The 22192-nt window shown below is 43.9% G+C and overlaps 1 protein-coding gene across 1 annotated transcript in view; it reads left to right on the forward strand.

Moving 5' to 3' along the window:
* The window catches only part of kiaa0586 (KIAA0586 ortholog), a 657376-nt gene that overhangs the window by 413277 nt on the left and 221907 nt on the right, over nt 1-22192 (forward strand). Inside the window, exon 18 of the mRNA XM_078562702.1 lies at nt 19678-19865. Coding sequence (XP_078418828.1) covers nt 19678-19865 — 188 coding nt within the window. The remainder of the gene's footprint in view (nt 1-19677; nt 19866-22192) is intronic.

Here is a 22192-nt window from a genome sequence, read left to right on the forward strand (position 1 = left end):
CAAAATTGGCTCAGTACAGGAAACAAAGGGTAATGGCCAATGAATTTTTTTGCGAATGAAAATGGATTCCAGTGGTGTTCCACAGGGCTCAGCGTTGGGGCCCTTGCTATTTGTTGTATATATTAATAATTTAGACTTAAATGTGGGAGGCATGATTGGGAAATTTGCAGATGAAGCAAAATTAGACCTTGTAGTTGATAGTGAAGAGGATAGTTGTCGACTCCAGGATGATATCAATGGTTTGGTTAAGTGGGTGGAGAAGTGGCAAATGGAATTCAATCCAGAAAAGTCTGAGGGAATGCATTTGGGGAAGGCAAACAAAGTAAGGGAATACTCAATAAACGGGAAGTTATTGAGAGGGGTTGAGGAAGTGAGAGACCTTGGAGTGCATGCCCACAGGTCCTTGAAGGTGGCAGGACAGTTGGACAAGGTGGTCAAGAAAGCATATGGAATGCTTTCCTTTATTGGACGAGGTATTGAATACAAAAATGGATGTAATGATGGAACTATATAAAACGCTGGTTAGGCTACAGCCGGAATTTTGTGTACAGTTCTAGTCACTGCAATTCAGAAAGGACATAATTGCACTGGAGAGAGTGTAGAGGAGATTTACAGGAATATTGTCAGGGCTTGAAAATTGCAGCCAAGAGGAGAGATTGGATAGGCTAGGGTTGTTTTCCTTAGAACAGAGGAAGCTAAGGGGTGACTGATTGAGGTGTACAAAATTTTAGGGGTCTAGATAGGGTAGACAGGAAAGACTTGTTTCCCCTAGCTGAGGGGTCAGTTACCAGGGGGCATAGATTTAAGGTGATTGGTAGAAGGCTTAGAGGGAACATGAGGAAAAACGTTTTCACGCAGATGGTGGTGGAAGTCTGGAATTCACTGCCTAAGTTGGTGGTTGAGGCTGAAATGCTCAACTCAGTTAAAAGGTATCTGGATCTCATCTGAAGTGCTATAACCTGCAAGGCTACGGACTAGGTATTGGAAAGTGGGATTAAAATGAGTGACTAGCTTTTTTCTCTTTTTGGCTGGCGGAGACATGATCAGCTGAATGGCCTCTTTCTGCACTGTAACCTTTCTATGGTCCTATCTTCATCTGCTTCATCAATGACCTTCCTTCCATCATAAGGTCAGAAGTGGGGATGTTCACTGAAGATTGCACAATATTCAGCACCATTCGTGACTCCTTAGATACTGAAGCAGTCCATGTCCAAATGCAGCAAGATCTGGGAAAATTCCAGGCGTGGGTTGACAAGTGGCAAGTAAAATTCGTGCCAGGCAATGACCATCTCCAACAAGTGAGAATCTAACTGTCGCCCCTTGACATTCAATGGCATTACCATCGCTGAACCCCCCACTGTCAACATCCTGGGGATTATATTGACCAGAAAATGAACTGGACTATCCATTTAAATATTGTGGCTACAAGAGCAGGTCAGAGGCTAGGAATCCTGCGGCGAGCAACTTGCTCCCTAACTCCCCAAAGACTGTCCACCATCTACAAGGCACAAGTTAGGAGTGTGATGGAATATTCTCCACTTGCCAACAACACTCAAGAAGCTGGACACCATCCAGGACAAAGCAGCCCACTTGATTGACACCCCTTCCACAAACATTCACTCCTTCCACAACCGATGAAGTGTGCACCATCTACAAGATTCACTGCAGGAACTCAGCAAGGCTCCTTAGGCAGCACCTTCCAAACTCTCAACCGCTACCATCTAGAAAGCCAAGAGCAGTAGATACATGGGAACACCACCACCTGGAAGTTCGCCTCCAAGCCACTAACCATCCTGACTTGGAAACATATCATCGTTCCTTCACTGTCACTGGGTCAAAATCCTGGAACTCCCTACCTAACAACACTGTGGGTGTACCTACACCACATGGACTGCAGCGGTTCAAGAAGGCAGCTCGCCACCACCTTCTCGAGGACAGTTAGGGATGGGCAATAAATGCTGGCCTAGCCAGTAACGGCCACATGTCATAAATGAATTTAAGTGAAGCTACCAGGTTGTTGTAATCATTCATCTATTGGATGTCCTATAGGGAAGGAAATCTGTCGTCCTGACCCAGTCAGACCCACAGCAATGTGGTTGACTGTTAACTGCAACCCACTTATTTGTATGAAACTACTACAGAAACGGTCAGTTCCCTCCCTACAGCACTGTGGATGTCCTTCAGAGTGCAACATGACCTATGTAGATAATTTGAATATCATTGCACTTTGTGATGCCATTTTGAAATGTTTCGTAATGTTCTTTTAGATATTTTATGAATAAAGTATATTTTTCCAAAAAAAAAGCAACATGAGTTTACCTGTACCATATGCACTGTAGTGGTTCAAGAAGATGGCTCACCTCCACTTTCTTAAGGGCAGTTAGGGTTCAAAGGCAGGGTCTATTTGATTAGAATTAAGGAACAATAGACGAACTATCATGCTGCAGGATGAAAACTCTAGGCCACAAAATAGTAGAAAGGGGATACAGAAGGAAATTTGCAACCAAGCTACAGAAAAATGCAAGGATTATAGAGTAATGATAGGAGGGAATTTCATTTACCCTAATATAGAATGGGATAGTAACAGTGTAAACGGCAAAGTGGGAAAGGAATTGTTAAATTACGTACACGAGAACTTTCTAGATCAGTATGTTTCCAACCCAACGAGGAAGAAAGCAGTGCTGGATCTATTTCTAGGGAATGAAGTGTGTCAAGCGGAGTGTGCCTCGATGAGGAAGCATTTGGAAAGTGGGGATCATAATATTATCAGTTTAGAATAATTACAGGAAAGGATGAGGAATGGAGGAGGAATACTTAAATGGAGGAGAGCTAGTTTCTGTGAGTTAAGGGGCCTAGGTTGGTTATTATCAAAAATTGGTAGGCAAAAGAGTAAATGAGCAATGAGAGGCCTTCAAAGAGGAAATGGTTTGGGTACAGAGTAAACTCTGGGTACAAAGTGGGAAAGAAAGTTCAGAAAGCTCAAGCTCCTGGAGCTATAAGGAGCCAAAATAAACATGAAAAGTACAGAGATCATCTAAAATATGGAAATAAGAGTGGCAAAGAGAAAGTATAAGAATAGATTAACTCAAAAAGCTTTTATAAATATATAAACAGTAAAATGGTAGCTGAAGGAAGGATGGGCTTGATTCGGTATCAAAGAGAAGGTCATCTTATGGAGGCAGAGCTCATGGTTGAGTTACAAAATGAGTACATCTGTCTGCACCAGAAAAGCGAATGTCTCCAATATAACAGTAAAGGAGGATGTAGTAGTAATATTGGATAGGATCAAAATAGAAAAGAGGAGGTATTTAAAAGATTTGCAGTATTGAAAAAAAAATCATACATTCCAGATAGGATGCATCCTGTTTTACTGAGGGAAATAAGGGTGGAAATTGCTGTGGGCACAATCTTATAATCCTCCTCAATTATGAGGATGATGCTGGAGGACTGGCAGATTCCAAATGTTACAACCCTTTCAAAAAAGGGGAAAGGGATTAACCTGGCAACTTTTGACCTCAGTCAACCTAATGGTTGTGGCAGGGAAACATTTTAGAGAGATTAATCTGAGACAAAAATAATTGATACCTTGTACTGGAGAGGGTTGATGAGGATAGTGCAGGTGATTTTGTCTTTCAAAAGGTGTTTGACAAAGTATTGTATCATGGACTTGTAAGCAAAATGAAAGCCCATGGGATTAAAGGGACAGTAACAGCATGGATACAAAATGGACTAGGTTACAGAAAATGGAGATTAATGGTGAAGTATGTGGTGGTGTTCCCCAAGGCCTGGATATTAGGGCCACTCCTCATTTTGATATTTATGTTAATGATGGACTGGTGCAAAGAATTAAGAAGTGAATACGTTTTGGTGGGAAAAATGAGGGAGGCAATATAAACTAAAGGGTGCAATTTTAAAGAAGTGCAGAAACAGAGGCCTGGGGCCATGTGTACAGAGGTCATTGAAGATGACAGGACAAGTTAAGAGTGCCACTAAAAATGTGAATGAGGTCCAAACCTATTCGCTTGTCACTCATCAGAGAACATATGTTTAGCTGCAAGAGGGACTCCGCCATAGTGATGGTTAAAAGACCAGGTACCCAACAATTTAGAATAGCTTCTGCGATGCAATGTCTCTGGAAGTACTGTGGAGTGTTTTTGGAAGCGTTGTGTTGAGTTCCTGCTTTGGCAGCGAGTGTTGCTGCATTCTCATAGGAAGGGCAGAGGATTTGGTGACCTACCTGCACAAAGGCTGCAACAGATATGGAGGCTGAGGTTGCAGGTCTTCTGGGTCTGCAACAAGACAGGCAATGGTGCAGAGGCTGCAGAGAGTGCAAGCTCTGAACCATGTCCTCTGCCAACTTGGAGCCAGACTCCTCCATGATCCTTAACAGTGATAGGCTGTCTAGCAGGCCTGCCAATGCACAAAGCATCTTCAAAAGCATTCTCCTGTAGGCTGCCCCATTGAAGTCCTCATCTGAGTCCCGTATAGCAGAACTTGTTTGCAGTCTCATCCTCTGGTGACTCCTAGCCTGGCTGTAGCTACCTAGTGGCTTGCCTTGTGCACATCCAATTTGATGCTTGCTTCTAAGGTACCCACACAGCCAATATCTGAGCTGGTGGCTGCGAATGCCTGGGTCTCTTCATCAATGCTATGCTGTTGTTTTTGCTCTTCCTCCTGTGCATGCTACAGCTGTGTAAGTGGCAGTTTCTGGATGTCTCAGAGCAGGAAATCAGGAGCGGAATATTGCAATGAAGAAGGTGTTGGGGTGGAAAGTGAGAGGTCCACGATAACACCATTAGCAGCTTGCTCATCAAGCCAGATAGCAAGCTATGGGTGAGCTGAGAGTTAAGAAAGGGCATAAGGCAGTAACATACCATCATCTTCAGTGTTCTCAACAATGCCAGATGCTGTGAGCTCTGTCACAACTGGGCCCATGCTACAGGGAACCACCTCTATAGACCTCAAGAGATGCAGCTGAACGTTAGGCCTGAGTCCTGACCACTAGGGACTGCTGATGGGTGAGTGATGGGGTTATGGTGCTATGAGCAGCGTGAAAGTTTGTTGGTATGGTGGATAGGAGATGTTATGTGAAGATGTATTCATTGACCTTGATGTCATTGCATTTCTTGTGGCATTGCTGCCAGCTCCTTGGGGACATCTGTTTTCACGTCCTTTTGTAGGTGGTCCTTGAGGGCCTTCTGGTCTCCCACAAAAACATGGCCTCTCTCCTCCTATCCACCTATGTCAATCAGGCCTCCAGTGCCACACCCATGGACCATTGAGCACTCTCTCAGTCCCAGTGCTCCATTTCCCTTGTTTCAAATTGCAGCAATAACATTCAACAGCAGTAAGCTGTGATTCAGTACAGTTTCCCTATAAGAGGCGCGGACTGCCTTAAGGCTGTCTGCACGATATGTTCTCTGCAAATGCTACTCAGCCCCCGCATGGTGTTGAGTCAGCCAGCAACACAGGTCCCACTCAGACTAGTGCTAGACTCATTTAAATGAGGAAGCTGCACAAAATTGTATGTAACCTAAATCTATAGCAATAGACTCAGGCAGGTTGCAATTTCAGACCATGACACCCACAAAACAGCTGAGACCATTTTCTAATCCCTAATTGCCCTTGAGAAGTGGCATGGAACTGTCTTTTTTGAACTGCTGAAGTCCATGTGGTAGAGGTACATCCACAGGTGGGATTAGGGATGGGCAGCAAATGCTGGCATTTCCAGCGATGCTCACATCCCATGAAAGAAAGTTTTAAAAAGGCCCATACCGTCTTTGCTGTATCCAGTGTCTTCAGCTGTTTCTTGATATCACATAGGGTGAATCGAATTCCCTGAAGACTGGCATCTGTAATGGTGAGAACCTTAGGAGGAGGTAAAGATGGACCATCCACTCAACGCTTCTGGCTGAAGATGATTGCAAATGTTTCAGCCTTGACATGAGAATGGGATGTTTGTGATACCTCCTGCTCTGGTTGGTTCTTTAATTGTCCACCACCATTCACAACTCGATGTGGTAGGACTACAGAGCTTGACCTGATCAGTTCGATGTGGGATCGCTTGGCTCTGTCTATCGTATGCCGCTTTCGCTTTTAGCATGCATGTAGCCAGTCTTGTCTTGTAGCTCACCAGGTTGGCACCTCATTTATTGGTATGCCTGGTGCTGCTCCTGGCATGCTCTCCACATTGAACCAGGGTTGATCAGTTGATGCCCTGGTTTGATGGTAATGCTAGAGTGAGGGATATACCAGCCATGAGATTACGGATTGTGATTTAACGCAATCCTGCTGCTGCTGATGCCTCACAGTACCTCATGGATGGCCAGTTTTGAGCTGCTAGATCTGTTCTGAACCTATTCCATTTAACTCGGTGGTAGTGTCACACAGCATGAGGGAAAATATCCTCAGTTTGGAGATGGGACTTCGTCTCCACAAGACTGTGTGGTGGGTAGCCTTACCAATACTGTCATAGACAGATGCCTCTACAAAGGGTAGATTGATGAAGAGGAGGTCATGTAGGTTCCTCCTTCTTGTTGGTCCCCTCACCACCTGCTGCAGGCCCAGTCTGGCAGATATTCGTTCAGGACTCAGCCAGCTTGCACAGTAGTAGTGCTACCGAGCAACTCTTGGGGATGGTCATTAAAATCCATCACCCAGAGGACATTCTGTGCCCTTGCCATCCTCAGTGCTCCTTCAATTTGGTGCTTAACATGAGGAGTACTGATTCACCAGCTGAGGGAGGGCAGTGGTAGTAATCAACAGTAAATTTCCTTGCCCATATTTGACTTGATGCCATGGGCCTTCATGGGGCCATTCCTTGCTGACTGTATATCTCTGTGAGGACACTTGTGTGTTTGTATTGCCAATGGGAAAGGACACACCTTGGGATGGTGAGGGAAGAATCTGAGAATGGCTGTAAGGTATGCTTTAGTGAGCATGACTGTATCTTTTGTTGCTTGACTAGTCTGTGGGACAACTCTCCCAATTTTGCCATATGTGAGTGAGGAGAACTTTGCAGGGTCGACTGGGCAGGTTTACCTTTGTTATTTCTGGTGCCCAGTTTGATGCTGTGTAGTCTGTCCGATTTTATTCTTATTTGACATTTCTGTCGTGGTTTGATACAACTGAGTGGCTTGCTAGGCCATTTCTGAGGCCAGTTAAGAGTCAACCACGTTGCTTTGGGTCTGGTGTCAAATGAAGGCCAGGCGAGGTAAAGGGGACAGATTTCCTTCCTGAAAGGACATTCATGAACCAGGTGGGTTTTTATGATAATCTGGTAGTTTATGGTCACTATTACTGAGACTAGCATTTTATTTCAGATTCATTAATTAATCGAATTTAAATACCATGAGCTGCCATGTTGGGATTTGAATTCATGGCTCCAGAACATTAGTCCAGGCGCATGCATTACTAAGATAAAAGCAAAAGACTGTGGATGCTACAAATTTGAAACAAAAACAGAAAATGCTGGAAAAACTCAGCAGGCCTAACAGCATCTGTGGAGAGTAAGACAGAGTTAATGCTTCAAGTCCGTATGACTCTTCTTCAGAGCCCTGCTGAGTTTTTCCAGCATTTTCTGTTTTTGCCTCTGCATTACTAGTTTATTTGTCTTATGAGAAGTGAACAATGCTGGCAACAGCAGCATTTGTTGCCCATCCCTAATTGCCCATGAGAAGGTGGTGGTGAACTGCCTCCTTGAAGTGCTGCAGTCTATCTTTGGTATTTTTGACTCTTAGAATATGTTAAGCATAAGCTTTCTGCAGTCACTGTCCGCTAGAGTCACATGACTTCCATCTTTTGTAATTTAGGCCATTTAATACATCAGGTTGAGATGCACAATACTACTAGTGACTTCAATTATGCCTGAACTATGAAGCAGTCTTGCCTTTAAATGAACAGGCCTGACTCTAGACAATTTGGTTTTTCTCAATTTATATCAGGTTGTTTGAAGTTTCCCCTGAAAATTATTCTTCTGGTTACCTGTCCTCCCACTTAATAGAATAAGCTACCTTTTTTTGTACTGATATGAATCTAGAGCCTGGGCCTGGTGCTTAGTTGGATTTGTTCATGTTAGAGATGTCAACATGGAGTTGCTATTGTATTTTTTTTCCTCACACTTGAATAACCTCTTTTACCTACCAGATGTCAAGTATGGCTACACCACCTCCTATTTTGTTGTATATTTTCTGATCATTTGATATGCATGAATATATTAATTCCCATCCACTGGGGTTGTTCAAGTTTCTGATCGTCTAATACATAGTAGCTCTTTGTTGCTCCTGTTGTCTCCAGTTCCAGCATCTTATTGTTAATTCTTCTGGCATTCATATTTATACATCATAATTTAGATTTTCCCACTTTCATGTGAGAATAGGTTCAAAGTATCTGGTTCCTTTTCATTAGAGAACAGAAGAATGAAGGATATGATTGAGATTTTCAAATTGAAAGTCTCATGGTTGCAGAGAATCGGTCATAGAATTACAAAATCAGACCCTTTGGTCTGCGACTTCATGTAGCTGTATTGTCCACACATTAGTCTGATCCCATATTCCCACCGTGCTCCCATTCTAACCCCTCTCTCCTTCAACCACTTATTTACTTGATTCTTAATATTGACATGGGGCAAAATTTTTTGCTCAGCATGTGGGTGCACACCTGACACGCTCGAGTGTCAAATAGGCTTGGCAGGCGGGCGTGCGTGGGTACCGGAGCCGTGCCACCGTTAATTAAGAGGCCAGTTAAGGCCATTAAAAAGCCAATTGATGCTGATTTTTTGTTGCTCATATGATTTCACGCTCATCGCATGGCCAAAATGGCAGGTGGCCAGCTGACATTTTCAAAAACCTCCTCCACTGGCAGAATGAAAAGAGTCAGCAGCATTGCCAGTGTGAGTAGTGAGGAGTTTGGTGGATAATTTGCTGCTGGTAACTTATTGGTATATGGCAGTTTCATCTCTGTTCAGGGCTTCATTGTTAGCATTTCCAGGCTTCATTTCAGGACTCCTTGGTGTCTCCAAGAACCCCGGAGAATTCAGACTGTGTGGATCCTTCTAGGTATCAGACAGCCTTCTGTTACCCTAGTAATGGGGATTGTGGCCTCCGCTGGTGGCACCTCCTCTGAGGAGGAAGAGAAGGGCAGAAGGACGAGGAGGCCAGGTGTCCCCATGCAGCTTCCAGGGGAGTAACCTGGGGAGGAGAGGTGCAGGTGCGGAGCCAGCTGGCAGTCCAAGGCAGGAAGGGCCGCAGAAGACGCCACTATCCTGCTGCCAGGGTTTATAGGCAGTGATGCAGCTACCTCAATATGTCTGAGGTGCAATGCTGAAGGAGGTTCAGTTCTCAAGGGAGACCGTGATCTCTATTTGTCAGATAATTGGGCCTGAGATCAGCTCCGACTGTGTGGGTGGACACCCCATGCCAGTGGCTCGGAAGGTCACAATGGCCCTCAACTTCTATGCCTCCAGCTCTTTCCAGGGCCCAGTGGGGGATCTGTGTGGAGTGTCCCAGCGTGAAGCTGGTGACAGAATATCTGTTCAGGTGGGTACTGACTTTCATTCATTTTCATATGGACGAGGCCAGCCAGACAGAGCAAGCTAGAGGCTTTGTAGCGATTGCTGGGTTCACCCATGTCCAGGGTGCAATCGACTGCATACATGTGGCCATCAAGATGCCAGCGGGGTCATCGGATGCCTTCATCAACAGGAAGGGATTCCGTTCCATGAATGTGCAGATAGTGTGTGACCATAGGGTGCATGTTCTGCAAGCCTATGCAAGGTACCCTGGCAGCTCCCATGACGCGTACATCCTGAGACACTTCCAGGTGCTGAGACTTTTCAGCGCTGCAGCCCAACTGGATGGATGGCTGCTGGGTGACAGGGGCTATCCCTTGAAAAGGTGGCTTATGATGCTCTCCACCACCCAAGAACAGAGGCAGAGCAGCATTACAATAGGAGTCATGCCACAAGGGCAGTGGTAGAGAGGACCATAGATGTGCTTCCGATGCCTGGACTGTTTAGGGGCTGCACTACAGTACCCCCCAGAGCAGGTGTCACTGATAGTAGTGGTTGCATGCTGCGCTCTCCACAATCTGGCACTGGCAAGGGGGGACTCACTGTAGGAAGAGGATGTTGATGCAGCTGCAAAGGCCACAGATGATTAACCCAGTCATGAGCAAGAAGAAGAGCATGGTGAGGAGAATGCTGAGGGTGTGGAGGCAGACCTCTGTAACCTCCAGGGAGGCAGGGACACCAGGGACACCTTGATCCAATGCTCCTTCAGCTAGGCTGCCAATTAAGCGTGACCACCACATGCCAGGACTGCCGCCTCTATCTTGGATGTCTGAAATTGCCCTTTCCTTTGACCCCAAAGTCCTCTCAATGCCTGTGCAATAAAGGTTTGAGCCACCCATGTCCAGCATTACACACTGGCATACTCTGCACCACATTAAATAAAAAAGTTGAAGCATACTCAGGCCATTACGACAAAAGGAAATTTATCTCACGTTGACAGTCAAAACAAATTAACAAAACCTTCTCTGGTCTTCAACCCCAGACCAGTTAAATTAAACAAAACATTGCACAACAGAAGATCACCCATGACCAGTCCCTCTTGTGCTCATGGTGTCTTAAACTTACGTTTGCTAGTGCTACATCTTGGTGTCGTTCCCCTCCGCCTCACTGGCACTAGCATTGGAGACAGCCTGATGATTCTGATGTCATGTTAGTCTTGATGACCTTGGCAGTCGTCCTCTGTCCTCTGGAGCCTGTGCTGGCCCCATCTGGGAGGGACTGGCATCTCCACAGTCGCCACAGCCTCATCAGATGCCATGGTCACTAGCAGAGGGGCGGAGGAGCTGCTGCCGTCATCCAGAGTGCCCTGAGAGGAGCCCGCAGAGACGACAGGCAGCTCATGCGCTAGTGTGAGGTCGCTCTGGACCTCCTTGCTTACCATTGATGGACGGGCACCCAGCTGGAATACTGGGTGCCTCATCCATCTCCCACAGGGATACTGACCACCTGATGTCAGTGCCTTTGTGAGGGCTGCAGGTCAGAGCGCAACCCTAGGAATCCCTGATTCTGTTCCTGGAGCTGCCTCTCCATGAGAGTCGCCACTCTCTCAATGGAAGAGGCAATGTGCTCGGGGATGAGGGTCAACACAGTGCTCGTGCTGTGCATGGGCACCTCCATAACGGAGACCATGGCACGCATACCCTCATGGATCTCTGCCAGATCCTCCTGCACATCTTGTTGGACATCCAGCATCTGCCGCCTGATGGACAACTCCAGGGGCTCATCATCTGCCCTCGTCTGAGCATCGTCCTGGTCTCCAGCCAGCCTCCGACTGCCGGTGCCCTAGGCACTCTCTGCCTCTGCCTGCACCTCAAGCGAGTGTGAAGTGCCCTCACCGCTCTGCACCGACGTTCTAGCCAAAGACCTAATGGCCGCTGAGGTACTGGTATATATGTTGGTGCCTGGTTCAGAGAGCGGGTATGACGCAGATGCATCTGGAGCCTGGTCCTTTGACATCAGCGATGGGTCTCCGGGGTCCTGCGATTGGTTCTGTCACTGTGCATGCCAGGCACCATGGAGATCTGTATCATGGTGCCATCGTCTTTCAATGATCAGTGGGGAATCCAGTTTTGGATTGATGATGAGACTCCACAAGAATGTTTGCACCATCCGAAACTCTCACCCCTGTGCACTGCACTATTACCTTCATCTGACACCCCAGCCTCTTTGCGGCCGATTGACCGAGGAACATGCCGGCTCTTCAGCTCAAGGGCGTCCTGCTCGTACCTGGTTAGGATTAGGAGGTTTGGGGGACCTCCGCCTGTCCGCGACCTTTCAATGCTGTTATGGGCCATCTTCTCCTGTAAGGATAGAGGAGCATTGATTAGTCCGCTCTCTACCTGCAGCACCATTGCAGCCTGGCCAACCCACCTGAGGAGCACCTTGATGGGCACATGTGAGTCGTGGCCCTCGAGCTGCAAGGCACTGGGGCCAAGCAGTGGGGGCTCACTCCCTTGGCCAGTTCCAGCGTCATTGACAATTGGCACTTAGACTCTTAACACTCCTGAGCTCCCCAGGGGGACGGCCACACCTTAACACTTCAACATGCTGATCCATGCCAACACGGTACTCACCCTTCCTGAGTGCAGCAGGTCATTAAACCTCTTGCGGCTCTGACCCATGTGCGCCACATCACATCATGGCTGCTGACCAGCACTGTCACCTCCTCCCAAGCTCTTTATGTTAGGTTCAGTGGCCTCCTCCTTCCATTCTTGGGGACAAGGATGTCCCTCCTGGCAGCCACCTCCTCCAGAAGGACCGCGAGGCACTCATCAGAAAAACAGGGGGCCAAGTGCTCATCCGACCTGCCTGGTGTCTGCAGCCGTATTTATATCCATAGTTTTTACTTTCCTGCTGACAACACCAAAGATGCCCTCATCGCCAGCAGCCGTCCAGGGCCTGACTCTGTCAGTTTTAAACCGGCCGCAAGGTCGCCATTGGACCCGGCAGCCGACAGATCCCCGCTGGACTCTTCCCGACCATTGGGGAGCTGGTGTTCGTGCTCGGCAGGCCTTAATTGGCCAGCCAGCGTGAAATCGCAGCCAGGGGCTGATCACGGGCGGTGGGCCATTTCCTGGCTGTGCCCGCCCGCCAATCTCAAAATTCTGGCCATGATTTCTGCTTCATTCACTAACTCCGGTTTCTTTTTTCTCTGTGTGTTGCTTCAAAGACGTTCCTGCTCCAACTCCTGTCATGCATTTTGTGATGCTATCCTTGTGGCTTGTTTCTTAAGAGTGTCAAATATGGCTCTGGTAATCTTTCCACTGAAGCATCAGTAAACTTTGAGACACACTGTCATGATCAAAATCATGAGGTGTCTGGATAGAGTAGGTAGGGAAAATGTTCCCATTGGTGGAAGGATCGCAGCAAGAAGTCACAGATTTAAGGTAATTGGAAAAAGAATCAATGGCATGAGGAAAAACATTTTCACACAGCGAATGGTTAGAATCTGAAATGCACTGCCTGAGTGAGGTGGAAGCAGGTTCAATCAAGGCACTCAGGAAGGATTTGGATTATTATCTGAAAAGGAAGAATGTGTGGGGCTGTGAGAAGAAGGTGGGAAGGAGCACTAGTTAAATTGCTCCTGTGGAGAGCCAACGCAGACACGATGGGCTGAATGGCCTCGTTCTGTGCTGTAACAATTCTGTGATTTAACCATACTTAGTGATTTTATAATCTGCAGCTCTTGCCTTAAAACCCAGGGTTTTCCATTAACTTTTCTTTTAATGCCCGTAACCACTTGGGGTGCCGATTTTAATGTCTTGTAACCTGAATTCCCAAATCTCTTTGCTCTTCCACATTAATCCAGCCTTCCCATTTAAAGTGTAATATATTTTTTACAACATGTACTTCATCATCCTTCGTGACGGTGAATGCCACCTGCTCAATTTTTTGCCTATTCCACCTTTATACCAATACTCCTTGCAGCTTCCTTTTATCCTCTGCATTATTTACCAAACCTTCTGTTTTAGTAACCTGTGCAAATTCGGGCAAATAATCCCTTCAGGCCTTTACACAAATTGTTAATGTAAGAGATGAACAGAAACGGTTCAGATCAAACAAAACCTCATGCATCACTATCCATTTCCAATCAGCCTGAGAAGCTACCCTTAATTCTTAATCTCTGTTTCCTTGCTCTAATCATTTTAAAATCAATTTACCATCCCTCTCCTAATTCCATAGCCCTTATTTTTCACCAATACTCCCCTGTGTCAAACCTTGTCAATGGCTTTCTGAAAGTCTATATTGACCACATGTATTTCATTTCCTCCATCAACCATATCTGTCACCTCCTGATATGAAAACAGCTGGAATTTAAGGACTAAATTTTCGCTCCTGAATCAGGTATGCAGAGTCAGGAAATTTTACAACTCCGCAAACACGACTCAGAAGCAACTTTCCCAAACTGGATTTTGTTTTGGTGGGGGATGGGCTCTAACTGGATTTGGGTACTAGCTTGTTTCAGGCCCGCCAACCCCAGAAACAGTGCTGGTTAAAAGGCTCGCCTCGTCACAGTTGTAATAAAAATAATAAAGGAAAAAACAGCCCTCAGGCCCTCACCTCTCTTATCCCCTCACCCTCTCACACTTCCCATGCTGCATCCATGTCAACTCATGCCACCTCATGTTCCCCACCCATACCGCCCATGGCCCCTCATACCCTCCATTCCATCCTACCCCCTTCTACCCATCCCCTATGGCCTTTTATAGCCCCTATGCCAACTCATGCCAACCTGTGCCCTTACCCAGCACCCTTTGCTCTTACACCTTCCATGCCAACTCACCCAGTATCTACCTTTGGCAATCTCAAGAACCATGCTGAGATGAAATAAAATAAAGTTTGAAATATCTATTACAGACTTCACAATATTTAAAAAAAACACTCCAATTGATAAAAGCCCATTCAATAATTTTAAATCCCTTCAAAATACTTAATCCCTTATTAAAAAAAGCAAACATTTGTATTCACAGCTCCACACCATGGCAGCTAATCTTTTTATTATCACTTGAAGCTGCCAATCAAACTGTGAACTTACAGGCCCCCCTGTGGTAATGATAGGTTGAAGAAGCAATCAAGCAGCACTAATCCTGTAATGATAACCCTCAGGCTAATGTCAACAAATGGCTAGTGAAATTAAAAGCCCCTTTTTATCAACTGCAAGCTTTTTTTCCAAAAATTTAAAGAGCATTTAAATGACGACAGCTTGATGACCATATCCACTTTTTATGCGCATTCATATCTACTCGTCACACTTTTTAATACGCAGCTGCCTCCGTGAACCATTGCTGGGCAAAATTCATTCCGCCCCCATTTCTTGCAACCCCCCTGCCTGAGTGAAAATGGTGGGTGTTACTTTGAAATTTTTGGGGTGGTGGGACTTCCGGATTTGGGGCCCCAGCGCCATTTTGGCCAAGGCATGGAGCCCTTCCAACTTGGTGACAATTCAAGCCTGATATTTGCACCTTTAATTAAAAGTTCTAAAACTTTCCTTATATTAGATGCTAAACTAACTGACCTGTAATTACTTGGGTTAGCTCTGTCTTCTTTTTTAAAAATTGGTATTCTACTCAGCACTCGCATCGTCCAGCATAACTCTATAATCAGTATAATTTCTCAGACATCCGCTTTTTCTTCATCCACGGAATGTGCTGAGAGGTTGAAAAAATGCATTTGTAGAGGTTCATTATGAGGGATGGCTTTGGCACGGTAATAGGTAAGGGTGAGTGTGAGTGGTTGCTGATCAGTTGGAGATGTGAGGTGGTGCCTTGATTGAGAGGGATGGATGGAGCTGCTAGGTATGTTGGTCAAAGTAGTTTTGTGCAAGAGAGGACTGGAGAAGCCAGAGTGAAGGGTTTGGAACTTGAACATTGTCACTCACTTTTCCTGTCCTGATAAAGTTGAAATTTTAAATTTAATTTAATTTAAATTTGAAAAAAAATTGAACCTCTAGTGGCACAGTATCCTGGACCTGCAACTCACCTTTCCTACCACTTCCAGCCATCCCTCCCAGCTGCTGGGAACAGAATCTCTCTGAGGTCCGCTATAACTCAGCTTGGTGTACAAGAATGCCTCAGAGAACCCTGGGGCAGCCTTCCTTCATAGAATCACAGAATGGTTACAGCATAGAAGGAGACCATTGGCCCTTTGAGTTTGTGCCATCTCTCTGCAAAACCAATTCACCTGGTCCCACTCACCCGCCCTTTGCAAATAATGCTGCATCTATTTTTGTCTTCAGTTGCTTATCCAATTCCCTTCTGAAAGCGACAATTGCATCTGCCTTCACTACCCTCTCAGACAGTGCATTCCAGATCCTAACCAGTAACTAGGTACAAAAATGTTTTCTCATATTGCCTTTGGTTCTTTTGCCAATCACCTTTTTAAAAAGAAATTGAATTTTGGTTGGAAATGGCTGAAAGGATCACACAAGATTTGAAGTTTTAAAACTTTTACTGTAACACACAAACTAAAACTAATAACAACTAAACACTATTTCAGTAGGCAGCTTATACTTTAAACTACAGAACAGATCCACCATTTAACATTAAATTTCTATGGTTCTCCTACGGTTATACCTTACTCTATCCCTTAAGTAAACACTTCGTTCTCCAGGAACCAGTCCAAAGTGATTCTTGGCTCCTTTTTTCTTTTTCAGTTAGATAATTTCTAATCCATGAACTGATTTTCACAGTGTGGACTACACTGGAGATCCCACCCTCTAACCAAAGCTAGGCAAATCTTCCAGCTTCATTTAAACCCTCATGTGTTTAGTCTCTTCAATCTGAGTGTGAGCTCTCATCTACGTTTTGAGTGGTGAATAATAGGGACTTGCTGCCTCTGTCCCTCTGCTATCTGTCTCCCTTGGATTTTTGCAGACTGGCATTGCCTGTTAGGTTCACTGATGTTTTAGGAAAGTCTGTTACCCAGTCCTGCATTGGCTTCCCAAGGACTCTTCCCCTCTCAAAGCCCATCTCCATGGCTTTGTATCCAGGTAGAAATGCTAATTAGCTATCCTGTAGACACCACCCCCCAAACTTCATTCTATCTTGAAATTCAATAGACATATGAAAGTATAACCATTTCCAAAACTTAATATTCCTAACATCTCTCTGGAACTTAGAGAGTAATAATTGATCCACAGTCAGCACAGCCGCTCTGGTCATTGTTTATAGGTGTGAATATCTTGCACCTTCTTCCCAGTGAAACAACTTGGGCCCACCTTTAACAACCAAGCCACCCAGGCTTGGAACAGGTCACACAATCCCTTTCATTCCTCTATTTTACTCTAAATTGAAGACACATTCTCGAAACATAAGCATTTGTAATGCAAGGTACTCTGTCTCAACTCCTCATGACTTTGAACACCACTATCAAATCTCCTCTCAACCTCCTCTTCTCTAAGGAGAACAACCGCTGATTCTCCAATTTATCATCGTAACTGAAGACCCTCATCCCTGGAATCATTCTCATAAATCTGTTCTGCACCATCTCTAAAACCTTCACCTCCTTTCTAAGTGCAGTGTCCTGAATTTGACACAGTACTCCAAATGAGACTGAACCTGTGTTTTGTAAAGGTTCATTGTATATTCTGCGCTTTTGTGTTCTATGCCTCAGTGTATAACGCCCAGGATCCTATATGCCTTTTTAAACACTTTTTCAACCTGTGCGCAATTTGTGCACATCTACCCCCAGGTGTCTCTGTTCCTGCACCCCCTTTACAATTACACCGTTTATTTTATATTGCCTCTCCTTGCTTTCCTCACCAAAAATATGTATCATTTCACATTTCCCAGCATGTTTCCACCCAATCCACAATTCTCTTGAAGTCCATCACTAACATCCTCACAGCGCTTCCAAGTTTTATGTCATCTGCAAATTTTGAAGTCGTGACCTGCACACCCAAGTCTAAGTCATTAATACATGTCAAAAAAAGCAGTGGCCCAAATATTGACCCTGGGGAACACCACTGTATACCTTCCTCCAGTCTAAAAAACAACCATTCACCACTACTCTGTTTCCTATTGCTCATCCAACTTTGTATCCATGCTGCCACTGTCCCTTTTATTCCATGGACATCAGCTTTGGCAACAAGCATATTATGTGACACTTTATCAAATGGCTTTTAGAAGCCCATGTATACCACATCAACTGCATTACCCTTCTTTACACACCATCACTCGAGTACCTGGCTCTATCTTGACAGTTGCATGATGAATATATTCTTATGCTCACCGAGTTCCTTTAAATGATGAAGCTCCAACAGTCAAGTGCAGGTCATCAACATCCCTGCCCACTCTAATTGGTTGGGAAACTCGGAAGCAGGATGCTAATGCTGTGGCTCAGTTAAAACATACAGTAAAACTCACTCCTTGAACTTGAGGTTCCTGACCTGCTGCCAACCACCCCCATTGCTTAGGGGCTAGAATGTTAAAATTCAGCTCCCAGTTTCTCTGCTTGATATATTTCATTATACAAAACTTGGCCTGGTGATATTTCTCCCCTTTTGATATATAAGCATGATAAAGGAGCCTTGTACACATTTTAAGAATTCTATTCCATTTGCTCCTTCCCTGTCCCAATCAATGAATGGGTAATTAAAAACTTCCGCAACAGTAATTTTGTTTTTCCTACTCATTTCCCTGAGCTGTGTACAGATTTCCTCTTCTATTTCACTCATAATTATGGAGCCTATAGTACAGCCCCACTAATGTAATAATCCCTTTATTTTTGACCTCTAACCCTATCAGCACAGTCTGAACCACTTATGAAATGTACATTATCACTCTTCTCAAAGCCATGTACTCCATCCATCATTATTATCACCTGTTTCCTTTCTTACCTCTCTAGCCCAAAAATATCATAACTTAATATCTGTATTTCCAAACCATATTTGCACACAATGCATATTTGAATATTTGAATATGATTTGGATCATTTGGTTAAAAATAGTTCCAATAGTGTGTAGTCAAATTTCTTTCTTTGAACCTCTGATATAAGCAGATTCTTGATTAAGTAGAAGTTAATATGATAAGTTTCAATTTTCTACTCTCTGTAATAATAGTGTTCCTCATTGTGTGAATCTGATAATGTACAATGTTCTTCCCAGCCTTTACATATAACACAATTCACAATATTCCTGTCTCAAACCATTTAAGTGGTAATTTTAAAACTTTCTAGAAACTAGATGAGATGTAAAACAAGCGGCAAGTTTGTTAACTCTCGTTTTGCATTCAATGATAAAAGTTAAAAATAATTCCTTTTCCAGCACATTGTTGTGTAAATACACAAACATAGTCAATGTTTATCACTAATTATATTCAGCAAAGCACATGAGAATTTTCTTTTATTTTATTCATTTAGATTGAATTTCTACTCTCATCCATGCCTAAATGCATAGTGTAGTATTGAGTCATTTGGACTTGTCCAGTATCCACAATGTGCATTTTCTGACATATCATTGCTTAGTAAATGGGAATCCCTGCTGAATTTTCCCTATCTGTCTTGTCCAGTGAAGCTGAGCCTAATGATAGTCTCCTTCATGTAATACAGCCAAAATTCACTTTCTCATCGCAAATATGGACCTTTCTTTCTGTGCGATTTAGCAGGGTGGTTTACATTTTAAATTCAAAGTTGGCCCTTAGAACAAGCGTGTAAGCACCAACAGCTTCCCAGACTATGTTGCCCTAGCTATCAGTTTGTCTTTAAAGTTTTCCCGTTTTAAAAAGTGATTTTTAAAAATCAGAAACTGCTATATTGCTACTGGGTAATATGTTGAGATGCCTATTTTGGACCTGAGGAGCAGTTAAACAGTTATCATCGCATTACTGTAATTAATGAAAGTGTGGCGGTAAGTTCACATGTTCGTTCCTAATCTGATGCTGGGGTGTACTAAAGCAAAGCAATATGAGACTCTCTCTAAGAGATTGTCTCAGACTGCTACAATAGAGCTCCATCCTAAATTGTGACAACTTGATCTTTGGTATTCTAACTAAATATTTCCCAATACTGTTACCTATGAGCTTAACAACCATTTTAGGGGTACAATTCGCTATCCAAAGTAATCAGTGTAGTCATTTTCTTATCACCCTCATCAATAAATTTTCTTTTTCTAGGTGAGCCACGGATTGATAGTGGTGTTCCACAAGCTGCAAGTTTGATTATCAACAGTGCACATCCTATCACCATGTCAACCTCAGTTTGTCCGTCTCCTCCAAAACCACAGCCTCAGGTGAAAAAACCCAATGTAGCAGTAGTACAAATGAAATCTGAAAAGAGGGACCCAATCAAGCTAACAGTACAGGTATGGTGCTATACAAGACGGGTAGTGACTTTGGCACCCAATGGGAAACCCTGCAATACAGCTTCCAGGGTGCGCTGCTAAAATTAATCACAGGGTGGGAAAGTAGGAAATGGTGGGATATCTGGTGCACTGTGTAAGCTAGGTGCAAGGAGTGGGAGATCGGGTGGGGGCTTGAGTCAGTAGGAGACCAGAACTGTTTTCAGTACCCATGTGGTCTAACCAAAATTCTATACAGGCTTAACATAACTTCTCAACTTTACAAATTGTATCCTTCTGGAAATGAACCCCAATGCTTAGCTTGCTTTTTTTATAACCTTCTTAAACTGTGCTGCTACTTTAAGGGATATGTGTATCTGTACCCGCAAATCCCTCTCTTCCTCTAGCCCAGTTAGCCACTTATTTTTCAAGGAGTGTGTGGCCTCCTGATTCTTCTACCAAAATGTATCACCTCACACTTATTTATATTGATGACTCTGTCAATTACATGCCCACTCTGCAAGCTTATTAATGTTTTCCTGTATTTTGTTGTAGCCTTCCTCTGCATTAAGTGCTCCCTCTAATGTGATGTCATCTGCAAACTTTCAAGCTGTAAGTGTATTTACCTCAGGAGTTCAGCCCTTTCCAGCCTTTTTACCAATAACATTGCCCAAGTTCCAGAAAACATGGCCTCAATGGGTTAAGAATAAAAATCTTGTTAAAATGGATGCAAGAAGTCTCATTAAAATATTTTACTAACCCGAACCTGCCTCCTGAGAGTGGTTTACTTGCCCTCCCCTCTCCATTAAACTGGAAGTGGGCGGGTTGTGGTCAGAATTGAGACTTTTAAAATTTTTACCTTGTACCTGCCTCCAACTCACCCACCCTTGGAGATTGTAATTTCCCCTATATGTCAGTAAGACTGGAAAAATCATTAGTATCTCATCTATTCTGACTTCCTTTTAACTGAACACTTTTGCTTTGGTCATGTGGTTTAGAATGTTACACCAAATCAGTGAAGTTGGGACATCCTGAATTCGATAACATTTAATTATTAATTAGCTTTATGTCTGAGCTTTTTCAAATTTTTTAATTCCATGAATTTTTAATCAGGTGGTGATGAATGTTGATACTGTCCATAAAGCTGTTTATTTATGGAAGCATAAAAAAGGATTTGGGAAAATCTGAACAAATGCACATCACATGGGCTTTCATGACTTCCCTTCCAGTGTTTCATCTTCCACAGATGTTAACTTTTACAGGATGGCTGTGACTTGGCCACGTGAATATAAGAGAGCTGCAACTTTGTTGTTTAGTCAGAGAATAATATGCATAAACAAGCATTCTTTATTTCTGTAGATTTCCTTAAATGGACCTTATTAAGTTATTTTCCCTTCTTTTATTTTCCCTCCACATGTACCAATCCTCAAAGAAGTGGATGGTAGGCAACCTTCACTGTTCATCTAATGTCAGTGTCAAACTGTAGCCAGCTACTCAGAGCAGCTCAGGGCAACTTGATTCCCTTCCTTCCTCTTTATGAAGGAGAGCCCAACTTCCCTTAATTGCTTATTTAGTCTGATAGAGATTTGAAATTTTTGAGGGCAATAACTGTGGACAAATATTCACACCCTGCACCCTACAGCACAAGCTGTTGGCCTGTTGAGCACCAGGAGATTGTAAATAGCTAAGGCCCCAGCAGTGACCCCTCTGCCACTCCACTAGTTACAGTTGCCAATCATAAAATTTCCCATTTATCCCTGTTTCCTGTTAGTTAGCCAATCATCTATTAATGCTAATAAAGTATACCCAACATTATGACTACATATCTTGTGTAGTATCCTTTTATGCAGCACCTTATCAAATGCCCATTGTAAATCTAAATACAGTACATCTACTGGTTCTCCTTTATCTACCCTGCTTGTTACATCTTCACCAAACTCTAATAACTATGTCAAACACGATTTATCTTTCGTAAAGTCATGGTGACTCTGCATGACTGTATTTTTATTTTCTAAATATCCTGTTAAGAATTCCTTAGTAATGGATTCCAGCATTTTCCCAATGACAGATGTTAAGCTAAATAGCCTATGGTTTCCTGCTTTCTGTGTCTCTCCTTTCTTGAAGAGGCGAGTTACATTTGTGCTTTTCCAATCCACTGGGATCTTTTCAGAACCCAGGGAATTTTGGAAGATTACAAACAATGAATCCACTGTCTCTGCAGCACTTCTTTAAGACAGTAGTATGAAAGTCATCAGGTTCAGTATACTTAACAGTCCTTAGCCCCCTTAGTTTTGTAGTACTTTTTCTCTAGTGATAGCGATTGTTTTAAGTTCCTCCCTCCCTTTTGCCCC

The sequence above is a fragment of the Cetorhinus maximus genome, chromosome 18 (genome assembly GCF_964194155.1).
Source record: "Cetorhinus maximus chromosome 18, sCetMax3.hap1.1, whole genome shotgun sequence".
In the NCBI taxonomy this organism is placed as follows: Eukaryota; Metazoa; Chordata; class Chondrichthyes; order Lamniformes; family Cetorhinidae; genus Cetorhinus; species Cetorhinus maximus.